Source organism: Lepisosteus oculatus, chromosome 11 (assembly GCF_040954835.1).
Source record: "Lepisosteus oculatus isolate fLepOcu1 chromosome 11, fLepOcu1.hap2, whole genome shotgun sequence".
Taxonomy (NCBI): domain Eukaryota; kingdom Metazoa; phylum Chordata; class Actinopteri; order Semionotiformes; family Lepisosteidae; genus Lepisosteus; species Lepisosteus oculatus.
The window spans coordinates 16531336-16547960 of record NC_090706.1 but is presented as its reverse complement, the minus strand read 5'-3'; the positions used below and the strand labels follow the sequence as shown (position 1 = coordinate 16547960).

Below are 16625 nucleotides of genomic sequence, written 5' to 3'. Positions count from 1 at the left end.
ATTCTGGCTCTTTACGTAGCGTTTCATTATGTAAGCGACCTCTAGGAATATTTTCCAAGGGTGTTGCAATTGTACAAAATGGACAAAAACTCTGCACGTTTGCAATAAATGCTGAAAAAGTGAATAATATTAATTTAAAAATTAATAACCAAAATGGATGTTTTTCTGATGGGAGCATGATTTTGACTTCTCCCGAATGATTTAGAATAAAGTAGATCCGGTCTGGTCAGTTGACAAGTGGGTTTTAGCTGTTTAAAGCTGTTTGCCTCAGGCGTTCCTTAGCTTGTTGCTGCCACTGCCCAACCCACAGATCCGCTGGAAGTACATGATCGTGGATGAGGGTCACCGCATGAAGAACCACCACTGCAAGCTGACCCAGGTCCTCAACACTCACTACCTGGCCCCCCGACGCCTCCTGCTGACCGGCACCCCCCTGCAGAACAAGCTGCCCGAGCTCTGGGCACTGCTCAACTTCCTGCTGCCCACCATCTTCAAGAGCTGCAGCACCTTCGAGCAGTGGTTCAACGCCCCCTTCGCCATGACCGGAGAGAAGGTAGTGCCCCTGCCCACCTCGCTGCTCCCTTCCCTTTCCCAGAGCTAAGGGATGTATCCCAGGAGTCTGTGCTAGTGAGACCTGTGATTGTGCGAGCATGATCTTGTGCCGTGATCCCACCCCATTGATTACATGCTTTCACCATGTGCCGAGGGCACGCTTGCGGAATGCGAGGCCTTCCCTGCGCTAGGCTGAGGAATGTATTGGAAGCCCTGATTGGAAGTCGGAATTAATTGGGTTGGGGTGGGGGGGATTCTTGAAAGATCTTTCCCCCACGGTGTCCGGCTCCCGTCTCTCCCAGGTCGACCTCAACGAAGAGGAGACCATCCTGATCATCCGACGTCTTCACAAGGTTCTCCGGCCCTTCCTGCTCCGCCGGCTCAAGAAAGAGGTGGAAGCTCAGCTGCCGGAGAAGGTGAATTATTTGCCAGTGTCAGTTCTGTGTCACCTGTTGCATGAACTGTTAGGAAAGGGCTCGGACTGGGAGTGTTTTTTCCGTCGGTTTCTCCTTTTCGCAACATCCCTGTGGCAAGAGCCGGAGCCTGCACTGTGGCCACCTGCTTCCACTCCTATCAGCTCAGCATTGAACAGGCTCTGATTTTTTCCAGGATTTTTACAACCTAAAGCTTGCAGATAGACGGGATCCTTTCTGAGGCTTCTATTTTTAAACCGTACCAGCTTGTCTGATCTCGCCTGCTCTCGTGCCTTTTTGATTTGTTTTCTTCCCTTGCAGGTCGAATACGTGATCAAGTGCGACATGTCGGCCTTGCAGCGGGTGCTGTACAGACACATGCAGGCGAAGGGGGTGCTGCTCACAGACGGCTCGGAGAAGGATAAGAAGGTAGGAGGGGCAGCACTTGGTGCCCAATATAACTGGTGACAGAGGAGAGACCGTAAGAGACTCGCACGGTCAGAGCTACACCTGACAGAGCTTCTGTAGGATTAGACTGCGTCACGCTGAAAGTGTCGCTTCCTGCTGAGTCCTTTGGTAAATTCTGGTGTTTCTGGTGAGTAACTTAATGTCTCCAGGTTCTGGGCCAGTGAGAAGCTGGGGGAGGTTTCTCCTTAGTCGAGTGGGCCTGCCCTCGGCGGGGCATGGCTCCGGTTCGGCAAGTGCTGCCGCCCCCCTGCCACCGACGTGGTGGCGGCCCCTGCGCCTCCCGCTCTGATACCCCTGCTGGCGGCCCCTGCGTCTCCTGCTCTGGCGCGCCCACCGGCGCAGCCCCTGCACCTCCACGCTCGAACGCTGACGGCCTCTCTCGCTCTCTTGCGCAGGGCAAAGGCGGCACGAAGACACTGATGAACACCATCATGCAGCTGCGGAAGATCTGTAACCACCCCTACATGTTCCAGCACATCGAGGTAACGGGCTGCATGGCCCGGGTCTGCCGGGGCTGGGTTCTGGTTTGGCCCGAGAGGTAAAGAGGTCGGGACGAGGGAGAGGGGGTTGGAGTCGGCAATGGGGGTTAGTGAGTACATCCGTGCCTTGAAACTTTTACTCTCCCTCCACCCCACCCCACATCGCAGCCTCTTGTCAAAATTGTAGCTTTTAATTGTGACAACACTCCCCAGGAAGAAACGCATTCCACAGATGTTCCTTACCCTGATGGGATTAATCTGGGATGTTACCTCACCCAGTTTTGCTTTGTTATGTGGCCGACAGTTGAATCATGTTAAATCACAGGATTTCTGATTCAGGCTTCCGGGCGGAACAGCGATAGGAGGACAAGCTGAGCAGGGAATTGCTGTTAGGATTCGGTTGTGGTTTTACTTTTTTCATCTGTTCAAAAAGTTGTTTTGATGTTTACCGAACATGGGTAAGGTTCAGAAGAATAGTATTTCCTGTTGAATCCAATGGCTCCAAGCCCATAACTAGAGCCTGGTGTGAATGTGACGTTCCCAATGGCCTCTCGGAGAGAGCGGACGTGCGCCCCAGGGTGCTTTCCAGATGGCAGCTAATGGAACCGGCGAGGCCCGTTGGGCTCAGCTCTGGGTCCCACACGCTCGCAGGTTCACCCTTTTTTTTTTGTTGTTGTTGCGAGATGTTTTAAGGTCTGAAATTCTGTTTTGCAGGAATCCTTTTCAGAGCACTTGGGCTTTACGGGAGGCATCGTACAGGGGTGAGTGTCGTCCTGTTCAGTCGGCTGTGGGCTGAGGGACCACCCACGCGATCTCTCGCCCCTTCCCGAATCCTGCTCTTAAATTCCCGGGATTCAGCAGACGGCCCCCACCGGCCTTCTTGCTGTGGAAATGCCTTTTTTTTTTTAAAGTTTCTCCTTGCCTGTGCTCCTGTCCTGAAAAGTTTTTCATATTGTTTCACAGTTTCCAACAAACTGTGACGGAGCACCCCCATGCGCTAGGTGCTCTCTTGGGGCTCTCGAACTGCAGCCTTCCTGAGGCTCGGGGAAGTTTGGCATTTGATGGTCTGCTTTAAGATGGATTTAGGGGCCTGAACAGAAGTACAGTAAACCCTCGGTGTAATGGACTAATGCAGTAGAACGGTGTGTTCATTAATGCCAGATGGACAGATAAAGGTTTATTTCATGCTGAAAAGAAAAGAGACGCAATGTTTCGGCTGTGGAGCCTTCTTCAGGTGTGGAGACAACTGACTTTTCTTTCTTTTCAGTATGCAATCAGTCCTTTGCAGCCTACGCATGCTGACACAGCTCCATACTTGATTATTGCCAGATAGCTATTAAATCACAAGCCCAAACATTATTATATAAGAAAAAAAATTCTACCCATTTATGGTTTCTGCATCTTTTGACTTGAACTGTTGCAGTCAATGAAAATGATTCCTGTGTCTTTTATATCATAAATATACTCTATAACTTTTGCTAAAGCATACCAAAAACAAATGCCCATTGTCAGCACCTGGCCTACCCCTATAGGGCACCATTGATATTCCTGAGTTCTTAACCTACATCGTATTTAATTTTACCTTGTTTTATTATTATTTGTGCATTGCCCTGATATTGCGAGAAAAGTCCGGTATTGGTGATTTTCTGATTTTACGGGCAAAGTTCTCCTCTAGCAGATTTTGTCCGCTCCATCCGAAACCCGTTGAACAGAGGGTTTGCTGTGTCATCCTTGTCCACGTATTGAAATGACTGGACTTGCTAGTAATCAAGGGCTTTGACCTGGGCTAATCCTCACTGCAGTCTCCACCCCGTCCTCCCCCGCGGTCAGTAAAAACCCCTCCCGTCTCTGTGGCGCAGGCCTGACCTGTACCGTGCCTCGGGTAAGTTTGAGCTGTTGGACCGCATCCTCCCGAAGCTGAGGGCAACCAATCACAAGGTGCTGCTGTTCTGTCAGATGACCTCACTCATGACCATCATGGAAGACTACTTTGCTTACCGCAACTTCAAATACCTCAGGCTGGACGGTGAGTAAGGAAGCATGGCTTTTTTTGGCAACCGTATCCCTGTTTTTGCACGTTGACACTCACGTGCTAGCCTCCCTTACCCGTTTCAAAATGGAAACGGCATCTTAGTTTTTGACCGTTTCTCCGCTCTCCTTTCGTCCCGCCCTGTCCAGGGACCACCAAAGCTGAAGATCGCGGGATGCTGCTCAAGGCGTTCAATGACCCCAACTCCTCCTACTTCGTGTTTCTGCTGAGCACCCGCGCTGGGGGGCTGGGGCTGAATCTGCAGTCCGCAGACACCGTGATCATTTTCGACAGCGACTGGAACCCCCACCAGGTGAGAGGGAGCACCCCTCTTTCCCAAGACGCGGGGGCTTAGCGGCGGGATTCCTGGGCACGGTTTGAGACTGATTCAGTCAGCGATGAGGGCTGCACTCCGCAGAGCTCAGATTCACACAGATACCGTGCGCTTCTGTATTCACCCTGCTCGATGGCGAGAGAAAACGCCCCCAGTTTTTCGGCCTGATGTGTGAAACTGTAAGCAAGCTTCATTATTGCAGCAGGCATTGCGATGGGCTCTTGGGTGGATGATGGGTCAGAGGTTTCCCAGGCGTGGCCTAGATCAAGGCCTGAGGTTGCAGGTCTGGGTCTGGGTGGTGGAACTCGCAAACCATGATCCAGGTTCTCCTGCGCACCCCGATCTTTGCCTTCCTGAGCCAGTGCAGGGTTATAATAATAATAATTGCTTACACTTATATAGCGCTTTTCTGGACACTCCACTCAAAGCGCTTTACAGGTAATGGGGTCTCCCCTCCACCACCACCAATGTGCAGCATCCACCTGGATGATGCGACGGCAGCCATAGTGCGCCAGAACGCTCACCACACATCAGCTATTAGTGGGGAGGAGAGCAGAGAGTAATGAAGCCAATTCATAGATGGGGATTATTAGGAGGCCATGATTGGTTAAGGCCAATGGGAAATTTGGCCAGGACGCCGGGGTTACACCCCTACTCTTTTCGAGAAACGCCCTGGGATTTTTAACGACCACAGAGAGTCAGGACCTCGGTTTTACGTCTCATCCGAAGGACGGCACCTTTTTACAGTATAGTGTCCCCATCACTATACTGGGGCATTAGGACCCACATGGACCACAGGGTGAGCGCCCCCTGCTGGCCCCACTAACACCTCTTCCAGCAGCAACCTTAGTTTTTCCCAGGAGGTCTCCCATCCAGGTACTGACCAGGCTCACACCTGCTTAGCTTCAGTGGGTTGCCAGTTGTGAGTTGCAGGGTGATATGGCTGCTGATGTGGCTTGAGTTGATAGCTGGGGTGCGGCCAGCTCTAGGCTTTTAAAGGAGGGGGGTTGGCGGGGTAGAAGCCTGCAGCCGGCCTGCTCAACTACCCCCCACCCCCCATGCCCTCCCCCGTCTCGTTCCCATTCCAGGACCTGCAGGCGCAGGACCGCGCGCACCGCATCGGCCAGCAGAACGAGGTGCGCGTCCTGCGACTGTGCACGGTCAACAGCGTGGAGGAGAAGATCCTGGCCGCCGCTAAGTACAAACTGAATGTGGACCAGAAGGTGATCCAGGCGGGCATGTTCGATCAGAAATCCAGCAGCCATGAGCGGCGGGCCTTCCTGCAGGCCATCCTGGAGCATGAGGAGCAGGACGAGGTCGGGGCTCAAGGGGTGTGGCGCAGTGGGGGGGTGTGGGTGGGTGTGACCTCACTACGACATCCATACCCACGCCCCCCCCCACTCCTTATCTCTCAATTCAGTTCAATTCGAGGTGCTTTATTAGCATCTCTCTTTCTCTCTCTCTCTCTCTCTCTCTCTCTCTCTGCGCTCTACGCTTCTGACTGGTGCTGACAAGCTCCTCTCTTTAAACTGAAAGCGGAACAATTGCAGATCTCATTTTCCTTTTGTTTCTTGTGCCTTTAAAAATTGCAATTGTTTCAGACACTTTCTACCCTTTAACACCTTACTGATTATTGCTCCTTAATGTTTTTAATACTCGTGTGCTCTCTTTTCCATTTCCCTACTAACCTTTTCCCCTTCTTTAAAGGCGGGTTTTCAGAAATGTCTCTATTTAAATGTGACTTTTAATAATTTAGATTGGCCTCTTTTTTAAAAAGGGGGGGGACAGCACCTTTTCTGTAAAACCAGTTGTCCTCAAAGAAAACGTGCAGAACGTTTTTGTATGTTTGCAGCACCAGCACAAATTATAGTTCTGCTCATTGAGTATAGTTTAGATTTTTATAAATCATGGATCCCTTACCCCCTGGTGTGGTCCAGTACCCCTAAAATTGCCACTCGACTAAGATGCCCTCTCACCCTAGGAGGAGGACGAGGTGCCGGACGACGAAACGGTGAACCAGATGATCGCCAGGAGCGAAGAGGAGTTTGACCACTTCATGGTGAGTCTGTCCATTAGAACCCGGGACATGCCGTTTCCCCCCCTCCCACTGCCCATGGGATGAACTCACGGATGGGCATGAAAACCACCCCTTGCTCTCGTGCTCTCGCTCCTACCCGGCAGTAAAACTGCACACAGTTACATCTGCTTGTGTATCGTTTCTGTAAATGGCCGTGCTCTCCATGAGACAGGCAATGAGAGGCAATTGCAACTCTGGTACTACTCTTGCTGTAATGATTTTGGGAGAGGCACAAGCGTCTTTGTCATAGACTGCTGCACCAGGCAAATTAAGTCGCACCTGTTATTTAACTTGCTTATGTTAGCTGCTTATTGCCTTATCGTAGCTGCATTTCCCTTTCGATTCGTCGGGACGTTGCAGCCTGTAACTGGTGGTGGGTTCACGTGCGTTTGTGTGCCCGTCTCGTAGCGGATGGACCTGGACCGGCGCCGCGAGGAGGCCCGGAACCCGAAGCGCAAGCCGCGGCTGATGGAGGAGGACGAGCTGCCCACCTGGATCATGAAGGACGACGCCGAGGTGGAGCGGCTGACCTGCGAGGAGGAGGAGGAGAAGATGTTCGGGCGCGGCTCCCGCCAGCGCAAGGAGGTCGACTACAGCGACTCGCTGACTGAGAAGCAGTGGCTCAAGGTGACCCTTCTGTTTTGGAGTTGCCAGTTAAGGTGTTGCTTAATGTGGCCTACACAGTGGGGAATGAGCAAATACTCCCCCTAGACACGCCTGGCTGCCCCGGGTTGCTCTTCCCCCTAGACACGCCTGTCCATCCCCTAGACACACCTGCCTGCTGGCCTCAAGCCACTCCCCCCCCTAGACACACCTGCCTGCTGGCCTCAAGCCACTCTCCCCCCCCAGACACACCTGCCTGCTGGCCTCAAGCAACTCTCCCCCCCCAGACACACCTGCCTGCTGGCCTCAAGCCACTCTCCCCCCCCAGACACACCTGCCTGCTGGCCTCAAGCCACTCTCCCTGCCTAGACAGACCTGCCTGCTGGCCTCAAGCCACTCCCCCCCCTAGACACACCTGCCTGCTGGCCTCAAGCAACTCTCCCCCCCCAGACAGACCTGCCTGCTGGCCTCAAGCAACTCTCCCCCCCCAGACAGACCTGCCTGCTGGCCTCAAGCAACTCTCCCCCCCTAGACAGACCTGCCTGCTGGCCTCAAGCAACTCTCCCCCCCCCAGACAGACCTGCCTGCTGGCCTCAAGCCACTCTCCCTGCCTAGACAGACCTGCCTGCTGGCCTCAAGCCACTCTCCCCCCCCAGACACACCTGCCTGCTGGCCTCAAGCCACTCTCCCCCCCCAGACACACCTGCCTGCTGGCCTCAAGCCACTCTCCCCCCCCAGACACACCTGCCTGCTGGCCTCAAGCCACTCTCCCCCCCTAGACACACCTGCCTGCTGGCCTCAAGCCACTCTCCCCCCCTAGACACACCTGCCTGCTGGCCTCAAGCCACTCTCCCTGCCTAGACAGACCTGCCTGCTGGCCTCAACCCACTCCTGCCTAGACACACCTGCCTGCTGGCCTCAAGCCACTCCCTCCCTAGACACACCTGCCTGCCTGTCCGGAGCCACTGAGCCACTCCACTCTTTTGCCCTCTTAAAAGGGATGACCTGCAGGTGGGCGGTTCAGAGGAGTCTACATACACTTCCCCGAACAAAAGCCAAAGGGCAGGGCAAAATGAGCTCAGCGTAAGAGGCTGATGGTTAAAGTCTGGTCTAATAAAAACGTAGGACCGTGAACAGACAAATGTTACATGTTCCAGACAAAGCAGGTCCAAGTTCATTCAGTCTTGCAGCTGACAAAGCCCAGACATAAAACCACTCGGCCAGCATGCGTAGGCCCCGTCTGAGCGAGCCGTCCGCCGCCCGTGTCAAGAAGATGACCAGGGCGCTGCCTGTCCTTCCTCCTGCAGGCGATTGAAGAAGGCACCCTGGAGGAGATCGAGGAGGAGGTGCGGCAGAAGAAGACGACCCGCAAGAGGAAGCGCGACCGTGACCTGGACCTGGGGGCACCCTCCACGCCCACCACCAGCACGCGCAGCCGCGAGAAGGACGAGGACATCAAGAAGCAGAAGAAGCGCGGCCGGCCGCCCGCCGAGAAGCTCTCCCCCAACCCCCCCAACCTCACCAAGAAGATGAAGAAGATCGTCGACGCCGTCATCAAGTACAAGGACAGGTGAGGGGCGGGCTGCTCCCCAGGGAGGGGTGCCCGCAGTGAGAGGCCGAGGCCTGGCAGCTGTGCCACCTGCTCCTGGGTTTATCCGTGCACTGTGGGCACTCTACCTGCCTCTCTGCTGAGGAGAGGTGCTGCGATCTGTTTTTTTACACACAAAGAACTTCAATTCTCTTTCTGGGTTTCAGTCCCTGGTGCCCGTTGTCCTGCAGTCCAGCCGGGAGAATTCGTTCTAGATATTTTCTTGACCATTGCTCCACAGCCTTCCCCCTCGCTTGCTCTCCTGACCCATTGTAGCTCGCAACAGCTGCTTGTTACAGGATTCGCTTAGATGCAATAAGATATTTTTACTCTCTTCTTTAGGACTTGAGAGCAGTGTGTTAAAGCTGGGTGGGTTCAAGTCCTAGGTGTGGGCGCCGCACTTTTATCCCTAAACAGGATACTACCCAGAAAGCTCCAGGGCACCAGGAATGCTGGGATAATACCTGCACTGGGCTTATGACCTGCACAGAGGGGTCCTTTACTTCGTTCTGTTTACAGCACAGATACCCAGAACTGCTTTGGCCACAATCTTTTATTATTTTTTACCTTGATTTAGACTCGCAAGCAAACCATGTGAGGGGGAAGGTTAAAGATGCAGAAAGATAAGCGTTAAGCAGCAGGCTGTGTTAACAGTCTGTCCCCGGGTGGCGAGCGGTCTGAGGCCCGTGGTGGTCAGTTTTGACGGCCAGTTTCTCACCTGGCCCCCACCCCCTACTTTTTCACAGCAGTAATGGCCGGCAGCTGAGTGAAGTGTTTATCCAGCTCCCGTCCCGCAAGGAGCTGCCCGAGTACTACGAGCTGATTCGCAAGCCTGTGGACTTCAAGAAGATCAAGGTAGGGCAGCAGCCCCTCACTTCTGTTTCACTTCTTTACACAATGGGTGGCGGGAGTCTGGGACAAGCTACCCAGCCATGTTGTTGAGATCCATACCATGGCTTCTTTCGAGAAACAGCTGGAAGAGTTCCTTCAGTGAGGACAGGGGGCAGTTCTTTGCACAACGGGTGGTGGGAGTCTGGAACAAGCTCCCGAGTCATGTTGTTGAGGCCGATACCCTTATTCTTTTAATAAATGTCTGAATGAGATCCTGGGATCCGTTGGCTAATAACTACTAACAGGATCCGATGGATTCAGATTGGGCTAAGTGGCCTCCATTTTTTAACCCTTTTTTACGGAACATAATGATCCCCCTGGGTCAAGAAACAAAGCTTCTTTCAGTCGGGCATTTTAGACTTTTGTGGATCCCAGTGAAAGCCAACTTGAAAATCTGCTGATTGCTTTCTTGCTCTGTCCAGAGTTTGATCATGTGAAATCAGAACAGTGGTTGATTAGTTGTTTATTTTGCATGTGTGTATTAATTGTCCAGTTAAAACAGTTTTAATCGCTTAGTTAAGTTATTTATATTAGGTTGCTTAGGGAGGTTATATAAAATATTTGCAAGTCTCACTGCTTGCACTTATTGGCTTTTAAAGGCGAAAAACATCAATTACATGTCCACCTGTTTTGGATAAACTAAGCAGATGAAAATGAATGAATTAACACTGTTCCTTTAGATTTAAAGGATCAGTGTTCTATTGTGGTGTTTTGGAACAAGCCTATGTGTAATTATTAACCCTTCTTGAAACATTCAATAGTGCTTTCCTGGAAAAGCTTTGAGACAAGTTGCTTATCAGATCAGCTGTCTACCAAGTAAGGAAAATGCATTTTTCACTAAAGATTTTATGTGGTAATACAAAAGCTGTAGAAAAGAGATTTTAAGTATTTACCAGTGAGCTGGTGATACATACCCCTTAGGAATACAGGGTGTACAAATGTAAAGCACTGTGTTAAAATACTGTGGATTTTTCTATAGGAAGCAATTGACCCTAAGATGAAGGCTTCTTGGAAAGGTAGACTGTTGTCTTTCTTTTGAAAGTGTTAAATTGCAGAAGACGAGTGCTTCTGCATCAGAGAGTTTGGCACAGGGGACAAGGCATTGTCTAGCAGCACGTAGTGGGCTGTCTTTCCTCTGCAGCACCTTAAAGAACTGTAAGCAATGGTCGTGGGGATCAGTATCCTCAAAGCTAAGTGCTAAATCAGCAGCAGTCTGGGACTATCTGTCACGTACTGTACGTCAGTGCCTGGTGTTCTAGAGCATGAGCACTTTGATCTCATTGTCGTATTCTGTTAAGAGCCAGTCATGCTTTCACTGCAGAGTTTCAGCTTTGTTAACTATTAAAATGTTGCGAGTAGCTCAGTGGTCCGGGGATCTGTGTTTCTTGAAGGATCCAAGAGATTTTATTTCCATACCATGTCGGGGAGCAAATTGTTCCAAATCTTCTTACAAATCTTCATTTCAATCATAAACTTTCTTAGTTTCTATTTGTGAGAAGGGCTTTTAATTTTAGTCCTGAAATCCGGTTATCCAGGTTGACTTTGTCCATAGTCTTTGAGGACAAAGGCTCCTCTGTTCAAGACTAACAAGGTTCAGTTCCTTGAACCGGTACAGGATGTTCCCCTAGGGCCAGGATCAGTTAACCTTTTGTCCTCTTTTTGGACTGATTCCAGAGTGGTATAGTCTTTCCTACGTGGTGACGCATAATATTTTTCCCAGCCCTCTGTGAATCCCTTCATTTCTGTCTTTGATGATGGAACTGTCAGGTAGGCCATCTTTTGACAAAACTGCTCCCGTCTTTTGCCGCAGGAGAGAATCCGGAACCACAAGTACCGCAGCCTCAACGACCTGGAGAAGGACGTCATGCTCCTGTGCCAGAACGCACAGACCTTCAACCTGGAGGGCTCGCTGGTGAGAGACGCCGTGCCCGCGCTCGCGCTTTCACTGAAACAGACACACCAGCTCCCCGACCGCTCAGCAGATGTGGAGGACAGAGGAAGTCTCCCACCCTCCTTCCCCAAAAAAAGTAACTTAAAATGCACACCCTAGTTTTCAACGGCTAGTGATTGGGTGTTTTATTTTAACTTCTTCGACTTTCAAGGAGCTTTCACAACCAGTAATCCATCCATCCGGTTTCTAACTAAACTTGGAACCTTAGATCCTAGAACATGAGTACTTGGAACATTACAGGGTTGTGGGGGAGCAGAGCAGGGTAGGCTAGCTAGTTCATCACAGGGCACACGCAGACACAAACACAAGCGCACTGGCACCAGGGGCAATTTTCCAAATAACCAGTGGACCTACCAGTGTGTCTTTGGACACAAACACCTGGAGAACATACAAACTCCACACAGTCACCAGTTATATAAATGATTTTTTCATATCCATATAGCAGGGTTTTGCCACATTTAGATAAGACTAGTGTTGTTTCTTTGAAGTGGTTGCTGTCGGGAAGGACTGCAAATTAACTCCTTTCTTTCTGAAAGACATATCTGCTGCCTCCTGCAAACATGGCTGATAGCTGTGGATAGTGAGGTGCCGTGTTTCATCGTACAGCCGCCTGTCTCCAGCTGTGCGGGAATCCGTTCAGTGTTCAGGAGTCGCGAACGCTTCCCCTCCCTGTCCCTGCAGATCTACGAGGACTCCATCGTGCTGCAGTCCGTGTTCACCAGCGTGCGGCAGAAGATCGAGAAGGAGGAGGACAGCGAGGGCGACGAGAGCGAGGAGGAGGAGGAAGAGGTGGACGAAGGCTCCGAGTCTGAGTGTAAGGAATCGGTCCTGTGTCCTGAACTGCTTTAAGACTGGATGCATTTAACATCATGGCATGTAGAGAAACTATCATTAAACGTGGAGGAGTCCCTTTTAAGATCCAGTTGGCAATTATGCAATTCCACCACCTGCCCCAAGAGGGAATCAGTCCATCTTTGGTTTCAATCGACCCTGCTGCTAATAAAAATAATCCTTGCACTTATATGGCGCTTTTCTGGACCCTCCACTCAAAGCGCTTTACAGGTAATGGGGATCCCCTCCACCACCACCAATGTGCAGCCCCACCTGGATGATGCTACTGCAGCCATAGTGCGCCAGTAAGCTCACCACACACCAGCTGTCAGTGGGGAGGAGAACAGAGTGATGAAGCCAATTCATAGAGGGGGATTATTAGGAGGCCATGATTGGTAAAGGCCAGGGGAAAATTTGGCCAGGATACCGAGGTAATACCCCTGCTGTTTTTGAAAACTGCCCTTGGATTCTTAATGACCATGGAGAGTCAGGCCCTCGGTTTTATGTCTAGTTCAGATAGTGATGCGAAAGCTGCAGAAATTGTAAATACCCTCTGTACTGCAGCCAGAATAGCCTTTTGCTGTTCTTTTTAAGCTTGAATCACAGCACCTTAATGCCTGAGACCGAGAAACTAAAGAGCCCTGCATCACCTACAGTTGCGTGAAAAAGATGTAATTGGAGATACTATCTCCCACAAGATTAATCCACTGTCCCAGACTCCCAGACATGTAAATACTCCCAATGTAGAATACTTACCATGCAGAAACATGTCCTGGAAAATGTGGATATTTGCAAACTGACTTTTCAACAACATGGCTGCGTAGCTAGAAAACTTTAGAGAGAGTGCCAGTCCTGCTGGAGGGCTTGGGGATCATGATAGTGCTTTTGTTGTACAGCGTGGCAGAGGAATACACAGGGCTGCTTTGCACCAGCAGTGTCACTCTGGGCTTCTTCGCATGCTGAACTGCAATGATTAACATTTGCACAAAACAACCCGAGAATGTATGGAAATCGGTTGTGTGATGCAAATATGAGACTCTGGCATCACTAGTTAAGCTGCCTGGGGTCATTCCTGAGGGATTGGCAGCCTCCGATGTTACTGGCTTTGCAATGCTCTGCTTGGCTGTGCAGGAAGCACCCTCACGCCCCTGTTGTGTGTCCCGCTGTCCCGCGCAGCTCGCTCCGTGAAGGTGAAGATCAAGCTGGGGCGCAAGGAGAAGAGCCAGGAGCGCGGGAAGGGCCGGCGCCGGCCCGGCCGGGGTTCGAGGGCCAAGCCCGTTGTCAGTGACGACGACAGCGAGGAGGAGCAAGAGGAGGTGAGGGCCACCAGGGGGCGCCAGATCCCACCCATTTAATTACCAACACGATCGCTGACGAGTATCAGTTTGCTGGTGTCGGGTAATTGCAGAAGCTGTTTTTAGCATCTTTTGCAAGAACAGGTAAAGCATTATTGCAGTGTTTCCCTTGCTCAACCAGAAAAGGAAGGGTGTATTCTCAGTAGAAGATCTGATTATTTTATCCAAATGTAAAATCTTCAAAGCAGGTTACAGTTGACTTATTGTGATTTTTGCCATTTTTTAGCTTGGTAGGTCAGTGATTTATCACATTCTGTAAGCAAATCCACTATTGAGTTCTCTTGAACAAGAGAATCCAGTTTATCCCTCTCCTGGAATCAACTTTGTCCGGCAAGAACCTTATATGTAGGGGTGTTGGCAGGAAGTAATGCCCTTAACTCTCGTAAGAACATAATTTTTAAAGAGGAGCCAGTCAGCCCATCCAGCCTGTTTGGTAGTTTGTAGTTAATTGGTACCAGGATCTCATGCAGCAGAAACCAGGGTATTGGCTTCATCAACATGGCAGGGCAGTTTGTTTCAGGCTGCTCAACCCTTCGCCTCCTGTTCCCCGTTTTGAAAACTTGCTTCCACCTGTGCTCTCCGGTTCTCATTGGGCTGCTGGTTCTGGAGAAGTCCACCGGCTTTGAGGATCGGGAACACGGGTGTCAGATCCTGTCGGAGACGCTTGCAGAACTCCTGGCTCGCCCATCTCGCAGTGACCCCTCCTTTAACGCGCTCCGGTTACTGTGCGAGTCTTTGTGAATGTCCCAGCTGCAGGCTGCCACAGGCACTCTTGGGAGTTGACATTCCAATGATCGCACCAGGACAAGCAAGACAAGCCAAACGGCCCCCTCTTGTTTGCATCCGTTTGGCCGTTTGGGTTGCCTGATCATGGCGAATAAGAGATCGCTTTATTGGCCATATACAATTTCTTGCATTAGGAATTAGTCTTGGATTCGGAGCACAGGGTTAGCCATTTATACAGCACCCCTGGAGCAGCTGGGGTTAAGGGCCTTGCTTAGGAACCCAACGGAGTAGAATTCCTCTCCCGGCAACGGGATTTGAACCGGCAACCTTCCAGCCACAAGCACAGATCCTTAGCCACAGAGCCACCACTCCGCCCTCATCAATCCAAGGTTGTGTCCCGGCCGATTGGGATGGCTTGTTTCAGGTCCCCGGTATCTTATCTTTATATAACAGCCTTCCGGTCTTCAGGCGGGTTCCGAGGCAGTTGAACCAGGGCGTGTGGCGGGATCAGAAGGGCTGCAGTGCGGAACTGACGTGCCGCTGTCTCCCTCCCTCTCTCTCTGCAGGAACGCTCTGCTAGTGGCAGCGAAGAGGACTGAGCTACATGAAGGACCAATCCCACAGCTCCCGTCACCCCTGAGCCCCCGCAGTTTTATGTAGAGCAAGCAACGGGTTAAGGGGTTAGTTGTCATAGATGAGCAGATTTTTTTTTAGTGAAAACCAACTATCTTAAAAAATCATGGATGAAACAAAACCGAAGACAAAAGCAAATAGAAGAGAAACCTACTTCCATATTTATACAGCAGCTGGTATGAACGTGGGACTGTTCTGCCGTCTTGCCATTTTCTGGCAAGCTCGTGAAGCTGCAGCGCAATCGTGACAGTGGGAAGTTCTGGTTTTTAATTTTTTTTTATTTCCATGGCAGTACTGTATGTACAGATACAGTAATAGGAGCCTGTGTTTTCCAAACTGTGAATGCATGTGTGTTGTCAGTTGAAATGCACTCCAATGTGCTGTTCTGTATTTTAAACCTAAGCAGGTCATGATGACGGCCCTCCCCCAGGGCTTTTATTTAAAGGGTTTAAGGTGGGGGGGGTGTCTTTCTGTTTGTGTCAATGTCACTGGATCTCGAACTACAATAAAGAAATCTTACCGATCTTGTGCTTTTTGTCTTGTTTCTTCCCTTTTTTGGGGGGGAGAAAGTTGGAACCTGCAGTTATTTTTGTTTTCTTCCCCCATCACCTCCCGTTTGAGAATAGCTAATTAACTGCACTGCCCAAGCTGTTTGCTATTCGAACCCGGGCTCCACAGCTGCCTTACAGGATACTAAGCAGCAGCTGGATTGACCCGTCTCCTATAAAGATTGCAAGTTTCTGGGTATGTGGCAAATCTGGGATGGGGGTTGCTGGCTGTATGTAGGGCCAAGACTCTTGCCCATTGAACCCTGGCAGCATATTCCTTAGGAATTGTGCTGCTTTCCTGCAAGCATCTGCTAGGCCACAGGGGGCGCTGTGGTGTGAGACTGCTCTGGCTGACTGATCTCGCACTGCCCGTGGTGTAGCTCAGCCCTCTGTGCTTTGCCACTATCGGCTCATGGCATGACCCTGGACTCGAACCCGCAACACCGAAAGAGATCAGCCTGAGCACGGTGCCCTCGGGAAGAAGTGTGGGCCTCCAGGTAGGACAGGCACCCCCTCATGGTGCAAGGCGCACCTCTTTGACCACACGTCTCCAGTCGGGGCCAGTCGAGACCCTGCTGGGACAGGGAGTTCCTCTAGCAGGCCGCTAGTAAAGCTGGTGATTTGTGGAAACCTACAGGGGTTATGGCTCCTCCATGGTATTAAACCATTACTTGTTCCTTTGCACTGTGCCGCTAGATCAGTACGCTGCCTCAGCCTTGCGCACGTCTGGCCTTCTGCACCAATCAAGCAGGCACAGCAAGGCTATATCCCCATCCTGGGGAGCACGCTGCAATTTTAATATGGCTGGTTGATTTGGACCAGTGTTTCTGGCGTTTAGTCCTTTCCAAGCTACTGGGCAGCAGACGGAAGCTAATAACGCAGCCGACTCACAGCGGTCAAGTCCCCGTTCAGGCAGATATCGCTCGCTGGCCCCTGCTTGCATGCCCAGAGCTCTGGACTGCACTCTCAGAATTCCCAGCGCAAGCGACAGACGTGGGTGAAATTCTGCTTGCCCCTGTGAACTGCCTAGGGCCTCTGTTCTCTCATTCGCTCTGCTCGCCTCCGCCTGAAGCCAGCTGCTCCTCTCCGTGCATGCTGTGTCTGTTATCATTCCTGTGCTCGGGGAAATCAAAGTTAACTCTGTGTC

At 51.2% G+C, this 16625-nt stretch overlaps 1 protein-coding gene across 17 annotated transcripts in view; it reads left to right on the top strand.

The window, feature by feature from the left end:
* The window catches only part of smarca4a (SWI/SNF related BAF chromatin remodeling complex subunit ATPase 4a), a 36563-nt gene extending 21109 nt beyond the window's left edge, over positions 1-15454 (top strand). For 7 of the 17 annotated variants that reach the window (XM_069195818.1, XM_069195817.1, XM_069195813.1 and 4 more), the window contains exons 19-34: positions 311-553; positions 855-968; positions 1287-1394; positions 1829-1915; positions 2627-2673; positions 3772-3938; positions 4091-4254; positions 5364-5630; positions 6257-6334; positions 6761-6979; positions 8263-8525; positions 9290-9398; positions 11245-11346; positions 12067-12199; positions 13393-13532; positions 14864-15454. In XM_069195818.1, coding sequence (XP_069051919.1) covers positions 311-553; positions 855-968; positions 1287-1394; positions 1829-1915; positions 2627-2673; positions 3772-3938; positions 4091-4254; positions 5364-5630; positions 6257-6334; positions 6761-6979; positions 8263-8525; positions 9290-9398; positions 11245-11346; positions 12067-12199; positions 13393-13532; positions 14864-14896 — 2274 coding nt within the window. In that variant the 3' untranslated portion in view covers positions 14897-15454. The remainder of the gene's footprint in view (positions 1-310; positions 554-854; positions 969-1286; positions 1395-1828; positions 1916-2626; positions 2674-3771; positions 3939-4090; positions 4255-5363; positions 5631-6256; positions 6335-6760; positions 6980-8262; positions 8526-9289; positions 9399-11244; positions 11347-12066; positions 12200-13392; positions 13533-14863) is intronic. The other 10 variants (XM_069195826.1, XM_069195825.1, XM_069195823.1 and 7 more) reach the window with 3 other exon arrangements.
* Positions 15455-16625: the final 1171 nt, after the last annotated feature.